We start from the raw sequence: 15,894 nt of genomic DNA, 5'->3' as shown, positions 1-15,894 counted from the left end.
AGGGCCAGTTTCACAGACATGGATTAAGCCTAGTCCTGGACTAAATGGAATTTTGAATGGAGATTGTCCATTGAAAGTACAATTTAGTCCAGAACTAGGCTTAATCCATGTCTGCGAAACCGGCCCTTACTGTATCAACTGAAAAATGCATGAAGATTTAGCTTTCCTATGAATCACTGAACTAATATTTAGTTGTATAACCTCTGTTTCTGAGATCTTTACTTAATTTTTTAAACACACTGCTATTATTTTGAACACAACTGTATAAGGAAATAATAACTCAGTAAGTGGCGTTGATGCAGGAAGTGCATGTGACTTGTCACTGTGTGTGTATCAAGTATCCTGTACTGAAGCTTGTGCTGTCCTCCCATGTTCAGGCCATCTCTGCCAGCTGAGTCAGCAGCAGCAGCACAGGCTGCCTCTGGGACACTTCCAGGTCAGACGGATGCTCACCGCAGACGACATCCAGGACGACTTTGACTGGGACTCCATCGTCTGAACTGAGTCAGCCACATGGTGGAACAGAGGTATGGAACTGGCCCCACCTGCTTCTCTCACTCCAGCCAAACAAAAACACACAACGAGACAATCCAACAGAAAAAACTAATGGGAAAGTTATTTTGGTGAACTAGCTGGCTTTTCTTTTTTCTGATACGAGCCGATGGTGAGTCTAAAGACAATCATAAGAGAACAGAGACTTATATGGGATTGGACCAAGCCAAGATGTGGAACACACATTGTTCAAAGCAAAAGGCTGCCTGAAACTCTTTGAACTTGTCTTTTGTTTTGTCAACTGTCCCTGCCCCTCCCCCCAGTGCCATCAGGGTTACTTACAAGTCGCCAAAGTGTTGTCAAATTGTCTGTGAATTGTTTAAATCTTTTGTGTTTCCTGCTACAACTTGTGTCCCTCGTCTTTAAAGTTACATCTTGAAATGCCTGAAATGAAGGAAACCTTGTCTTCTCCAAACTCCCTGCGGGAAATCTCCTAACCTGTTTTTTCTGATCTAACCACCTCATCCTTTGCTCCTTGTAACATTGCAGATTTTAGAGAAAGAAAATAAAATGATGGTGATCCTCTGGAATCAGTAATGGTTGAAAAAAACGCCACCTGCTGGTGAAAGCAGGCACCACATACAGTAGCTTCATTTGCCTGAAAAGGTTCTATGCATCAAGACTTGTTCTGTTCTATACTCTTTTGTTCTGTCACATTCGACATCTTTGCTAAACTTTTCCTCAGTTTAATTTATCATGTGAAAATGTTGTTATTGTGTGTGTGTGTGTGTGTGTGTGTGTGTGTGTGTGTGTGTGTGTGTGTGTGTGTGTGTGTGTGTGTGTGTGTGTGTGTGTGTGGAACAGTCCATAGTGCCATGTTCTCAGGGTGTAACATGCGTGTCAGACCAACACAAAGCCATTTCCAATCTCTGTATGTGAGGTTACTGTGTGTTGTACGGCGCTATCAGTGTCACTCCCTGTTGGCGAACAGCGGTCCTCCTGTTGAAAAAAAAAATGTAATCTTCACTTGTCAGTTTATAAGCTAACTGATATAAAATACTGTGGAATAAGCTTTTAATTTAGTCAGTAGCTCAAAACAACAGCCACTAATTCAAATGAAAATGAGACGTCGGCTAGAACAACAACTTTGCCAACAAGAATACGAAACACTTTCCTGAGATATAATTCAAGGTTTTTTTTCAAAGTTTTTTGAATTTTTGGAAAGTTGCATACGAATTATGAACAGGCAGTGAAGGTTGGCCATGATTTCGAGACGCCTCATTTAGGAGACGACAAGCATTTTTTTTTTGCACAATGCCAAACTTGATAGCATCTAGTGGAGGAGAGGAGTCAAGGAACACATCGAACATTTGTATTTCTTTGTTTCAAAAGACATTGGAAAAAAAAATAATAGATCAGCGAAGGAGCAAAGACTTAAGAAAAGTTTTAAACGCTCAACTTTTTTTTTTTACTGTGATGTTTAATTCTGTCTGTGTGTACGAGTGTGTATAGTCCTCTCTGATTTACTTAGAGCTCGAAGAAAGAAACATTTGAAAAAACAAGTCATTTGTATGTATTAAGTGAGTACAAAGTGAAATATGGGACCTTAAAGTGCTCTTTGATTTGGAAGATCTCAGTGATTGTTCGAATGGTCAAAACAAGGTCTCATTGTAGAAAAAAAACAATTGAAAATACTCTTTATTATTGCCATTAAATGCTGTATTACAGTGACCAGCATAATATATATATACAATATATATATCTTGTATGTTTGTGTGTGTAGTTGTCCTTGTAAATAACAGTATGTTACTCCTATGTTTGCCCTTGAAAAACACAGACTGATGAAAAAGAAGAACTGCAAATGGAGAGAAAGTATTTTGTTATTTGTCCTTCAGGAGACAGTTTGTACATATCTTCAGTATATTGTAAATAAGTGAGAGAGAAAAAAAGATGGCATCGGCGTTTTGTGTGTCAAATAATCGGTGTATGGCGGTTCAACGGTTCAAATCTGTTTCAGTGTTTATTAAAATGTCATTGACCATTTTTACTGCGCTTACCTCGCATCTGCTGTCATTCTTTCCAGCAGTTGGCATGTTTGAATTCAACGGTCGACGCTTTCACATTGATTCTGGGCAGTTTCAGGTGCTCTACATGATTTTGAACACGCTGATGCAGCGTTTTGGAGTCTGGGAGAAAAAACAAGAACTAAAATAACCAAAAATAAGAATTAATTCTTGGATTAATGACATAACTTTCTACTGCTTGGCTGTGTGCTGTTTTGACCCTCTCAGCTTGTTGTCCAACAGGTGTCAGCCTAGTGCCAAGCAACAGTTTGTTTGCCCTCCAGCGCACGTAAACCCAGCAGCCCACCCATGCTTGCCTGTGTGAAAGTCACACGATGTTCTAACTGTATTTACGGCTCCTGTTCATCGGAAAACCCTGTTTTGAAAGCAACCCTCTCTTGCTGCTGCCTGTCAGCCACAGATGTACGCTGTCACTTTTCTCTTAAAGGACAAGATTGATGATTTTAAAGATCACTACAGATGCATGAGGGATGCCTGGTTCATTCTCTGTTTGCTTATATACTGTTAAAGATTGTGTTAGGTAACATCTGGTGAGGCTGTGTTCCATTGCAGACACTTTCTTGGCTCTTAACTGTGACTAAGGATTATTTAGAGCAGGCTCACAGCCCTGTTTACATCCCGCTCCATTCATTCAGAAAAGCTTGTTGCTTTAAGCTTTTCTGATTATATAAACCGGCCAGTCATAGTTGGAAGCGCCTTTATCGTCCCGATAAATAAGTCAATGCTCTACTTATCGCTATTGTCCAAGTGTGTGTCTTTGTGTGGTGTGTGTGTGTGTGTGTGTGTGCTGTTGATATTGCAGGGTTTTTAGCAAACAAGCGGGCCTTGCACCAAGAGGAGGGAGAGAGAGCGTGTCCCACACTTGGGGCTGGACCACGAGGGGTCCAAACCACCTTACTGCCCCAATCCAGACACCCTCCCCTCAACCCGCCCAGCCCACCACCACCAGTACCAGCACCCCTCCTCCACTCTCGGCTCAGTCACTCAAGACACACTCTTTTCTCTCTCTCTCTCTCTCTCTCTCCTGCCGTGTGCCAGTCCCTCTCTCTCTCTCTCTCCCTCCACTTCCTCCGAGTGGCCACAGCTCCTTTCTTCTCTCTTGTCCTCTTGACATCCCTCCACCACTTGTATTCCAGCTGCAAGAGAGAGAAGAGAGCGACCAGCCTTCCACTTCCACAACAAGGATCTCAGGCAGCAACAACTTACTTCTCCCCAAACTTCTCCCAGAGAACTTTTATTTTACACTCGTGACCTTTTTCGGTCCTTAACCCTTCCCCTCCGGAGAGGCTTGCCTTGGTGTGTGTCTGGCGTGTGCGGCGGCGTGTGTGCGAGGGCTCCGGTGTCCTGCTCTTTGCCCCGAGGGAAGTCCCTAAAGGTTGCTACTGACCGAGATACACTTTTCCACAATCCACGATGAATGTTCAACTGCTGCTCCTGTTGGCCCTGGTTGGCCCTTTCTGTGCCTTCACACGTGCAAGTAAGTGAGCTCTCTCTCCCTCTCTCTCTCCCGCTATCACCCCCGCCCCGCTGTTAGCACACTTTGTCCCCTCCATGTGCCCACACCTCTCCACTCTTTGTCTGCTTTAATCCCTGTTTATCGAAAAAATAATAATAAAAAATCTCCGCAGGCTGCTTTTTGGAATACATTCAATTGAATTTGTGTTTGCTTAAACATTTTAACTTAGTTTCTTATGTTCAAATCACTTAAAAAAACTATTTAATGTTTTTGTTCTGTTAATCCATCACTGGTAAACCGATAACCGTAAAGTTGTGACGACTGCCGGCTGTAGTCCGGCCCAAATGTTCCACCCATAGACTGTGTAGGTTCCACCTTAGCTATGTAGGTTCCACCTTAGCTATGAAATAAGCCTGATGGAAAAGCAACACTGATTGAATTTGTTAACATAACTGTGAGGGGGACAACTCAAATGGATAAACTGTGTGGATTTTAACAGACCCACCTACTGTACCACTACAGTGTCACTTTCTCTCATTTTCACACCAATCCCAAGCTCTATAAGCAGGAGCAAAAAAGTTTGATTTGGGGGGAAATGTGATGTAATTGCAGAAGCTCCGCTGCCTCGTGTCTGTAAATTCTTGGCAACCGGCAGAAGAGAAGAAGGGAATATCCTTTGGAAGGCTCCCAAAAAACAGCGCTCATACACAGGGAGGGAGGGAGAGAGGGCTAGGGAAAGAGGGGGTGCGCTGTAAACTGTAATACACACCGTAGCCTACGTATTTATCTGAAAGCTTATCCACTGCCTCCTCTCACTTTACTCTCTCACTGCAACTACTTTTCCTCCTGCTTTTTTTTCTGCTTATGCTCGTCACTTTCTCTCCCTTTGTGCATGTTTTTTCTCTTTCTTAATTCCTTTCTTTCAGCTTCCTTCCTTTGCCTTGACCAGCAGTTGAGCTTGCCCAGGCCTAAGCAGCAGCAGGCACAAGGGGGTGGGGTGGGGTGGGGTGGGGGGGTTGGTGGTGGTGGTGTGGCTGAGGCCTGAGGGAGCTGTAGGGCAGGGCTGCGTTTGCGTGTGTGTATTAATAGAGAGAGGCTCCATATTTAAGAGGGTCATATGGATGAGAGAAGAGCAAGAGACGGTAAGAGAGAGAGAGAGAGAGAGAGAGAGAGAGCGAACACCCGGTACATGATGAGCTGTAAGAGGCGCCCCACCCTACTTTACCCCTATGTTGTTAGACCGTGTGCCGCCCCTTGGCATTTACCCATCTTTGGTGGGGTATTAAGCTTTACCACTTAAAATCCCCCCTCCCCACACAAACACACACGCACACACACACACACACACACACACACACCCCTTTTCCCACTCTCTTAACAGTTCTCCGCCTTTCTCCAACTCTCTGCCCCCTTCCCCTGTTCCAGCTTGATGAGTTTGGACCCCGGGGACAGGGTTGGTGTAGACCTGGGGTGGGGGGGATACGAGAGGGGCTTGGTCTATTTTTAAACAACAACCTTTACTGGTCGGACACGACGTGCCTGCCTCATTCCCATGGAGGTTTACTCTGACAAAGAAGTGTTTAAACTTTTTAGAATGATTCCCAACTCAGTCGTCTCAGGCTTCCAAAGAAAGGGGGGAATAAAGTCAATGTGCAAGCCCTATGCTTAAAAAATGGGGTCTTAACTCCCTGGTGCTTGCTCACTTAACTAGCGAACTCCATGTATCCTGTAAAAGCCCCCCCCCCCCACTACCCCTCCTCCGGTCTCCTTCTTAATGAGCTTTGTCTGCCTTCTCTGGGCCTATAACATCCCCATCACATCTGGCTGCTGAAGGGAGAGGTCAATGCCCTCGGTACATGCCCACTTCTAGAAGTGACTCAAATGTTGCGCTCATGCTCCAAATATGAGACACATACCAATAAAGAGGTCCGCGGAAAAGGAGCACTTCTCACGTCAACTGAGTATCACTTTGAGAGGGAAAAAGAAGCTCAGTCATACCTCCAAAATTTTCCGTAGAAAGAAGTAGAAAGAAACATCTGTTTATGGAAAAGGAGTCTGAGGCCATTTTGGCCAGGCCCAGGCCCCTGGCCACTGGAGACACTGTAGCATGGCTTCAGAGTAAGGACTCCCAGTGGAGTGTTATTTGTGTGTGTCTCCTCTGTTAACACTGACACAAATGTCTCATATCTGTAGCACCTACGTGTGCTGCGGGGTGAGACATGGTGCCAGGAGAAAGTAAGGGAGGACAGAGCTGCTGACTAAGGAACACTTACACAATTGGGTGGGTGTGATTTTATGATGTGGGATTGGATTTGAAGGACGGCAACATTACAGGTACATTTGAATTGTAGGTCAAGGCTGTTAAGTTGGACGGTCAAAGGGCTTCCAGTGATGCCACAGCAGGATCTGTTTATTTTGCCATTTCTACGGTGGTTGCATCCAATTGTTGTCTCTACTCCGAATCATTACAATTTAGGAATGTAATCAGTAATCTGTTGGTCACTGAGATTAAAGGCCCACTTGATCTAGGTCTAGGCCACTTTCTGCCCCTGGCCATTACAGTCCAGATGGGAGCCTGCTGCTTGCTGCACGTCCTATCTTTCAGTTAGACCAGGAGGGGAAGATCACACACTAGTTCCTGTGTGGAGTGGACGCTCATTGTTTTTGTGTCTGTGATAACACCGGCTGAGAATATTCCACTCCAGCACGTCTCCTGCTTTAAAACCTTCCCAGTGTACACAGAGCATGGCACACCCCAGTATCTCCGAGGCGAGCGGGGGAGGTTTTCTCCGCGCGCCATCTCATCGTAGTGCGGACGAGATGGGCAGGGCGCTTATCTCCCTCACATTTCCCTCCTCCAGCGCTTGCAAAAACATTCCTGGGCTCCAAAAGGTGGACACTCACACTCCCTCACACCGTCTGCGCGGGGCCTTTCCCTCCTACACATGACTGTGAATTAGTAGCATTCTCTCTCTCTTGCACACACACACACACACACACACACACACACACACACACACACACACACTTACACACACGCTGGGGCCTCAATGACAGCTGATTGTGATCGTAATGGATGGAAGCTGCTACTCCCTCCTTTTCGTGTCTCACACTATACTCACACTGTGTATCGTTGTGTCCCTCCCTGGCTCTTTCACTCTCTCCGGAGGTTGTATATATGCCAGGCAGGAGTGATGCCCCATATGGGTGCCCCCGCCTCTTTTTTTCTGCCAGTTTTTTTTGCCTGTATTTCTTTACAACTTCTTTTAGACTGTTTTTACAGACAGAGCCTCATTTCTTTGGACCCGCTGTCCTTTTTTCTGTCCCAGTTCTCCTCGTCCCAACTTAAACGAGTGGGAAAAGTGAAGTGAGAAAGTTTAGTTTTTTCAGTGAATCCATCCTCTAATGCCTGGTCAGTAGCTGTGACACACAGACACACACAGACACAAACACACACAAGAGTAGACATAAACACATGCATTTTAAACTCACAGGCACTTGCTGGCATGGGACGATTTCAGGTCCGTTTCACTCTTCACAAGGAAATGAATGCAGCGAAAAGCGCGTGTGGTCCAGATGATGTAATGGTGGGTAAAATGACCTGAGTGCACCACCGACCGAAACATTTTGGAATAATAAGGACAACGCCGCAGTTACGTAAACGTTTTCTCTAGTCTAGGATTGAAAGAATGAAAAAAAAGGAAAGAAAGAAACTTGGAACTGCTTTCAACTCTGCGGTGTGTTCTACTTGCCGAGGAGGAGTGCAGGGAACTGAGTTTTTCTTATGGGCCCCTCAAGTTCTGGATGTTTTTAATGTGTCTGGTCATCATTAGATGTTGGAGAAGCACCAGTGTCATGGTACACAAAGGCATGTCATATCAAGTTAACTACGCTGCAAACAGTCAACCCCCTGTGTTGGTAGAAATCCTCAGCAGCTTCATGGCTCCCTGTGGAAAAAGAGGGATCAAAAGGACAATACACTGCACACAGATAACATATGCTGCTGTGAGCACAAAGCCAAAAAAAGAGACTGTTGTCACAATGATATCAAGCAGCAAAAGGGACACAGGGCTGCTTCCCAAACTCCCATCCACTCTCCCTTTCCATTCTCTCTCATTCTCTCCAGGGAGTCAGCCATCTCAGAGGTTTTTTAGCAGCAACAAACCTATCCCTAGGGAGTGGCAGGGTCACGGAGAGGAAGACGGCAGAGCAGTAGATTAAAAGGAAAAGAGAGGAGATGGGATGCAGACCGCGACGGTCTTACTGTGTTACTCACTCACAGCAGCCCGTACTTAGGACAGTCGGCACAGCGGGGAGGAAATGCTACTCAGAGCTAATTGTGGGAACCGTACACATAATGAAGCAATTGTTACAAGGAGGTTGAGGGGGCGATTACACATACCGTACATACGGCCACACTCACTGAAGCGCAGAGCGGTTTATCATCGCTCGCAGTCTTTTCAAACAAACAGTCCGGGGTCGCCTTTTTAACCCCTACCCCCTCCCCTCCCCACTTCAAGTACTCTGCTGCAGTATAGGAACAAATGTTATGTTATATTTATCCCCGCCTGTTGCTAATGAACACGATAGCCAGCACAGGACTAGGAATAACTGCACCGGTTGTTCGACAAGTCCAGCTATTCAGAGTTATTTTTACCCTTGTGAAGTATTCTCTATTATTTCAAGTATCAAGGAACAATTGGGAGAAACAAGTGAGATGGAGAGAGCATGATGTCAGAGGCTAAGTTTGGAATAGTCACACAGACGCTCGTCTCTGGTCTCTCTTCTGGAGTCTTTTCCGAAGAGAAAAAGAAGAAGAAGAAGAAGAAGTGATTTCAGGCCAACATCTTGTCAGTGGAAAGTTAGCTGTAGACCGTAATTTCAGTGCCACACAAAAAAAAATCTACCTCCTTGAAGCAGCCCTGTCCAGGCTAGGATTTTTTTCAGTTGTGGCTGAACGTGGGGGGATGGAGTGAGGGTTATTAAAGGGGAAATGATTAGGTTGAACCCATGCCGCTTCATAGTCCAGACCGTGATGAAAGACACAAGGATAAATACATGTCTTTATACTGTTGCTAAATACAAAATGGGAGCCTCCATTTTGCAGCGAGGACGGACAGTCTTTGGAGCTTTTCTTTTAAAGTATTGCAACAACAGAAAAGTGGCTATTGGATGATATTTCCACATAACTCTATTAGGATTCACTTCGTATTCATGAGTGCAAGTCATCCAGTAGTGGGTTTTTCTCACACGACTAGGCGTTTTCCCTGCGACCCCACCCTTCAATGACTGCACACATGTTAAGTGACTGAGCCTTCCTGCACTCCGCTCACACTACTGCAGCAGCAGCTCCCTACACAGGAAATGAGGCAGAGGATGTGGCATGTTAGTACGCTAACGCAGAGCCCTAAAGACAGGATGGAGGGGGGAATGCAGAAGGCTACATTTTTTTCTGAAGTCTCGGTGGCCATGCTGTCACGATAGCCATGTGCTGCTGATGGGAGGAGTGTTTCAAGAGAGCGTGTGAGAGAGAGAGAGAGGAAAGGTTACGATACCGTATCGTTTTACTTCGAGGAGGAATCTAAACATTTACCCTGGCCATTTTGACCTTTTTCCTACTCATCCCCGAAAGACTATAGGCGCCCTTTCCATGTCAGCTGCCATTTTATCCTGTAACAGAACATATAGTACATATATAGTACAATGTATAGGCACACTGTACTGAGTCAATGTGACATAAGCTCTAGTAGCTGGGCTAACATGGAATCTTCTATATAATTGTCCCTTTGTTCATGTATGAAATGATCATTTGTCGTGTCTTAAGTACATTTCTAAAAAGTTTAATTGTGAAGTGTCACATCTGAAATATTTATATTTATATATATATATGATATGCTATGCTATGCTATGCTATGCTATGCTATGCTATGCTATGCTATGCGGATGAAGGCAATGTTACTTCATCCATATAGACCAAAGGGATTTGTTTTCAGCTTAGATGTTTCGGAGAGAAGATTCTGCCCATTCCTATTTCTCAGCGCAGGGTGTATGATACAAAAAATATGGTTAAACCACTAGACCGTATGTATAGTCAATGGGCCTGCTTTAGCTTTACCTGTGTCGATGTGTGCATGCGTTCATTCCTCCATAAACATACATACAACACATAGACTAACTGGATTTATAGTATAGGTCAATTAAGTGTGAAGCATATGGGTTTTAGAAACATTAAAGCAAGGCACCAGACGCAGATACATAGTGATAGAACGCTTGTTTGGTTCACCTTTTAGATGTGTAGTTTTCAAGATGAAATGGGCTATATTTTACTCAAGTAACAATAAATTAAATGTTTGTGTGAATATTTTGGTTCAAAATAAAGTTTAGCTTAGTTAGGCTCTTGGCCTCCAAAGACCCATGCCCCTGCCCCCCCCTCCTTTAAGTGGCTTGTCCCTAGAGAACTTATAGGCAGCCCTGTACACACTTACAACAACAACAAAAAAAACGATCCACAGCCACCAAAGCTTCAGATTGTCCATCTATGCCTTCATGTGAACCCACCTCTGTATATTTGCTCTCCTCCTCAGGCCCCACCGCCCTCCCTGAAGAAGACCCTGCTGTCACTGATGCTGCACCAGAGGCCGGCCCTGAAGCTACGGAGGCCGCCAAAGAAGAGCTGGCTGTAGTCACCGGCGCTCCTGCTACTGATCCACCTGCAGCCCCAGAAGAGCTGGTGACGGAAGCAGCCGAAGTGGTGACCGACGCCGCGCCGGTCGAAGAGACGGTCGTCACCGAGGAGGCCGTCATCGAGACAGAAGCCCCCGTCATCGAGACAGAAGCCCCCGCCGCTACCGAGGCACCAGAAGAAGAAGCCCTGGTTACTGAGGCTCCCGTTGTGGAGACCGCCGCACCGGCCGAGCCCACAGCGGCCGCCGAGCCCGAACCGGTGGCTACGGAAGCAGCCAAGGTCGAGGAAGAGGGAGACGTGGTCATTGAAGAAAACACAGAGGGTAAGGAGTGTGTGTGTGTGTGTGTGTGTGTGTGTGTGTGTGCCACTCGGTTGGAATTTAGAGATTCACAGATCCACTCTTTTTCAGTACGATCCGATTCCGAAATCTTGGTTTTGGGTATAGGCCGATACCGATACTGTCCGATATCATAATTATCATACATTTCTTTGTTGGTGTTGGTGATGTTATGAATAAGGTTAGGAAGGCTTAAGCAACATAGCAATTCTAATGTAAAGAGCAACAAATATACACAAATACATAAAGGTTTATCTTAAAGGAATACTTCACCCATACGGAACCAGCGTTCTATCATTATAAAATAACTATTATAATATAATGAATGAGGTTTTCCTTCCCTCAGTCTTCCCTTAGTCTTCCCTTGGCCCAGCTGTCCTGTTATTCCTGACCCTTACTGTGATGTCACAGTAAGGAAACTGTAGGGTTAGACAGTGAGACCATAAAACACTCTTTCTGCCTTTTCTCAGGCTAAGATGATCCGATTTCAATTTTTTTTGCACATTTATACTAAATAGGATATCCGAGTTCAATGCACCTTCATATTCCAACCGGTGAAGTAGGGCTTTAACTGCTTTGAATCAGAACTCAACTTTTGAATTGTTAAATTCTAATATTAGTGTGTGCTATATCACAAAGCTATGGTCTTAACATGTTAATGTCTTTCATAGTTCAAATAATTTAGATTTAATATATATATATATATATATGTATATTATTATGCCTATTGCCAATTTGGTATTGTTGACTCTGTTAGACTAATGTGGAAGCTGATCTGTTTGGCAGTGCCATAAAGGGTTTTAATCTGTCTTTATTAGATTTGGTAAATGTATCTTCTCATATAGGCATTTGATTCAGTCCAAGTGTGAAAATTACTCCATGAAACCTAAGCTGCTATCAGAATCAAATCAGAATCCTAAATAGTTTATTGATCCCCGGGGAGGGTGTCATTTGTTTTGTTATAGTTGGATGTCACTAAATAAAGCCTAACAATAAAAATCTAACAATAGTAATATAGGAATAAAAAGTCAATAAGTAACATTATACTACAATATGTTCACAATGTAAATACTGGAAATAACAAGTATAGCAAGAGTATGTGTGAGATTTGTAATGTGTTCAAATGTTGACATCAAAAACTTGAACTCTTTATCTTTCTGTTCTTCTGCACAGAGGAAGGCGTGAGTTCTGGCCAGGTAGTGGGTATCGTGATTGGCGCCCTTTTGGCAGTGGTTATTCTCATCGCCGTGGTGATTGCCGTGGTGAGGAGGATGGGCAAATACTCGTAAGTACCTCCCTTCTATGGTGGATACACATTCGCACGCACTCAGAGCTTGAATCCACGTGAATGGTTTGCAGACAGTTATATTATCGTTGTGCAGTGAGTCATCACATCTGGCTTCCACCAAATATGGAGTGAAACAGCATGGGCTTTTAGTCATCACTGACACATCCTGTGATGAAATAACAGAGCCAGTGATGTAATGTGGTCTCGAAGAGAGAGAGAGAGAGAGCAAGAGAGAGAGAGATAGAGTTCCTCTGTGTGATAAGATGACTTGCATGCCCAACACAAACTGTGTAGCGTTTCCACCAAAATTGGACTAAGTTTTTATACTTATTTGAAAGTCAACCAAGTGACAGCATTCCCACGAACCGCACCCTCCCCTCTGAGTATACTGTCAGGAGCTGCATGTATTGCTAATGACGAATGTTTCTTGTGTCACAGGTCTGCCAAGAACAAAAAACCTGCGAAAAAAGACAGCATGGTTTCTGTAAATGTCTCTTATTTGACTGTTTCCTTTAATCATTTTAACCCCATACCCATCCTGCTCCTTATTCACAGATGTTTAACAGATGTCTTTTCCCGCTCATAAAACCACTGACAAAGTTTGATGTCTGTTGCTGCCTTCGCTGACACACAGTCCCGTGGCCCGAATGAGAATAACTGGGCATTCACGGAGACAAATGGCTCTATTTGGCCTTTAAAATTAGCTTGTTTATTGACTCAGTGTCTGTACAAGTGGCCAATGGTCATCAAGCAGACTGGTTTCAAGTCAACAGCTTGATTTGTTCCCTAGAAACAGGGGGGCTTCTGTTTGTCAATGGAATGGGGCAGCAACACAAAGTCCACAACTTTTTCTTTGGTTTTTCGCCCCAGGAACTAATTATCAGTGTTTCTGTGGTCTATTTCAAAAATGTTTTTTTTTTTCTACACTCTTAAAGGGGTAATGTGGTCCAAAAACTAATCATGTGAACACCCCAACAACCCAGCTTTGAATCAAAATGGTTTTGACAAACATGCCTTTTCTTATGTTGTTTATTTTTTTTTATATTTTTACCTCATTTTTAAGCATCTTTAATGTTTTCATCAAATGTACCTTACAAACCAGGGGAGGAAATTGATTTTAAACCAAGCCATAATGATAACAAAATGTTTCTTAATTTAAGTTGATCCTCAAATCCTCTAACAACTGTAAATGCCACAAACTTCATTTTTCACCCACTGACTGATTCTTTCTCCCTTTTTTTGTTATTTTCTTTCCTTTCAAATCCCCATAGCCCTTGAAGAGAAAGTCAGCCAAGCAGCCGGAGCGCACCAAGTTCTGGAAATTCTGAACTACTGAGCTGTGACGTCATTGCCGATCCTTTAAAACGAGACACCAGAACTAAACCAATCTAACCAGGACTCTGGACTGTTACCAAAAAAAAAAAAGAAAAAAGAAAAAAAAAGGGGGGGGGGGCAGTTGTGTGTTTTAATGTATGTACTGTATGTATGTGAAATAAGAGGGGTTTGTGAGCAAAAACGTCCTCCGTGCTACCTCCCTGGCCCCCAGGAGCCGCTGTTATAAAAAAGGCTCTGTCCTCCCCCTACTCCCTCGGAGAGAACAAAACAAGGTGACGGCAGGATGTCACAAAGAATTTCAAGCCCTTTCCCATACATATTGTTCACAAAAAAGAGGGGGTGAAAGAAAGGTAGGGGATTAAATCTCCTTTCTTTAAAGAGTGACTGATTTCAGATTTGCATTGAAGTTTGAAAGGACATAAAAAGTGGAAACATACTGGCAAAACTACAGAAAACATTTAAACCCACAAGGAAGGTGTGAGCAGGAGAGCCTGCTACAAATTCCACAGGATGTATATATACAATGCAAAGGGGACTACATACTTTACAGCTAATGACTTTCTCATGTGTTGCAGTTGCATAGGCTAGCATTTCATATTATGTAACACACACAGTACATACAGGCGGCCTTCGGATTATTGTTGTGGCTAACAGAACCTTTTTAAGCACCCCTGAGCACCAGTTGAAACATTTTCTCACATAGCCAGATTCCCCCTGATATGTTGGCCAACTGTATGAAGCACCGTGTGCAGAAGTTGTTTCAACATAACACTCGTGAGCTCTGCTATTAGCATGGGGCTAACAGAAAGTAGAAAAGGCACAAGAGTAACGTGACATTCTGCCCACTTTAACACTGACGTATAAAAACCTAATACATATCTGTGAAATTTAGCAGAAGGGTTTGTGCCACTGTCGCTGGTATTCTCTAGGTAGTTAGGAGGATTTAACTTTTGAAGTGCATTATTAATGTGAACTGACTGTACTTTTTAACTGCCACCCATTCCAAAAAGAACAGCTTTGTTGACTTCTGGCTTGTTCCTTTGTTAAGGCTTACACACAGCCAGTGGTTTTTAGACATAGTGGTATCATTGTCTCGGCAATGTATTCATAGTACTTCTGTTGATAGCTAGATTACCAGAACAGCCTTCCAGCCTTTTAAATTGAGCTAACCCCAGATTGCGTGCACGGGATGACGTTTAATAGTTGCACTTAGTTTTAGTGCAAAGTGTTAGGAAACAATGCCCTTTTTTGTTAATTTTCGCAATTGTATGTGTGCTAAATGGGTGTACAAATATTAAAGCCTCAGCTTTGCTCCGCTTGCTTTACAAACTCGTTTAAAATGTGCACTGAATGAGTTGATGTAATGTTAAATGAATAGGCTTTAGACACTGCAAACATTTTTGCAACGACATGTCGTTTTTTCCCTCCCTTCTGCTTTGCCTCAATATTATCAGTTCTAGGTTTGTATCTTCATCAGATTTGTTTGAACCCTTTTAATTTAATTGCAGTGTTTTTTGTTCATACTGTTTCAATAAAAAACTGTAAACACTTCATTTGGTGACCGAAAGTTATTTGTGTGTGTGTGTGTGTGATATCTCTTGAATAGCATTTTCAAATATCCGTTCATTGGCCCAGATATTCCCAGCAATCAGATTACCATACCACCGTAGTTACCGTGACAACACCTTAAAAGTCAACACATTCTTAAGCAGCACCGTATTCGGACTTGAGCAGGCCAAAACACTAGTGACAGTTAAAATCTCATGACACCTATGTTTTTTTTCTATTTCCAAGTGCAATTCACCCACATCTTTTTACAAGCTTCCACTAGGGCAGAGATCCAGTCCACTCTGATTGGCCCATTCAAGTAATGCCTCAATTTCTTTTTTTAAAGAAAAGCAACCCCTTTTCAAACAACACCAAATATGGACGAGCATATGGCCTCGAAACCGTTGAGTCGGTTGAGCCCTCTGACAGTTAGGTGTGTTTTTTATGTCATGTTGTGGACTTTTTTCATACGGGGCTGTTAAGCTGAGGCAAGGCTCCAACAGTAGACTGTGAGTCGCACAGAGATGCTCTGTGTCTGGCTTCCTCTCCTGTGTGTGGTTTTAGGCAGCGGCCCAACGCCCACCACCCCAGCCCGCTGCCCCACTGGCGAGCTTCATAATTCTCTTTAGCTCACTCTCTCGCCTCAGACTGTGGGGAACAATGGAGTCT

The 15,894-nt window shown here is 43.7% G+C and overlaps 2 protein-coding genes across 3 annotated transcripts in view; both read left to right on the top strand.

Annotated features, from left to right (window-relative positions):
- LOC307253120 (forkhead box protein J3-like) overlaps positions 1-2,422 on the top strand; it is a 52,887-nt gene extending 50,465 nt beyond the window's left edge. The window contains exon 13 of the mRNA XM_080030997.1: positions 378-2,422. Coding sequence (XP_079887123.1) covers positions 378-499 — 122 coding nt within the window. The 3' untranslated portion in view covers positions 500-2,422. The remainder of the gene's footprint in view (positions 1-377) is intronic.
- Positions 2,423-3,547: 1,125 nt separating this feature from the next.
- Positions 3,548-15,228, top strand: pdpn (podoplanin; the record flags this gene model as incomplete). Of its 2 annotated transcripts, XM_080030669.1 has the most annotated exons (4): positions 3,550-4,053; positions 10,617-11,039; positions 12,228-12,339; positions 13,614-15,228. In XM_080030669.1, the coding sequence occupies exons 1-4, from the start codon at positions 3,990-3,992 to the stop codon at positions 13,618-13,620; spliced, it is 606 nt and encodes a 201-aa protein (XP_079886795.1). In that variant the 5' UTR covers positions 3,550-3,989. The 2 variants fall into 2 exon arrangements, with proteins under 2 accessions (XP_079886796.1, XP_079886795.1); XM_080030670.1 differs by lacking the exon at positions 13,614-15,228 and having other exon boundaries at positions 3,548-4,053; positions 12,228-12,343.
- Positions 15,229-15,894: the final 666 nt, after the last annotated feature.

Source organism: Ammodytes marinus (genome assembly GCF_949987685.1).
Source record: "Ammodytes marinus genome assembly, chromosome: 7".
Taxonomy (NCBI): domain Eukaryota; kingdom Metazoa; phylum Chordata; class Actinopteri; order Uranoscopiformes; family Ammodytidae; genus Ammodytes; species Ammodytes marinus.
This window is presented reverse-complemented; position numbering and strand designations above follow the sequence as displayed.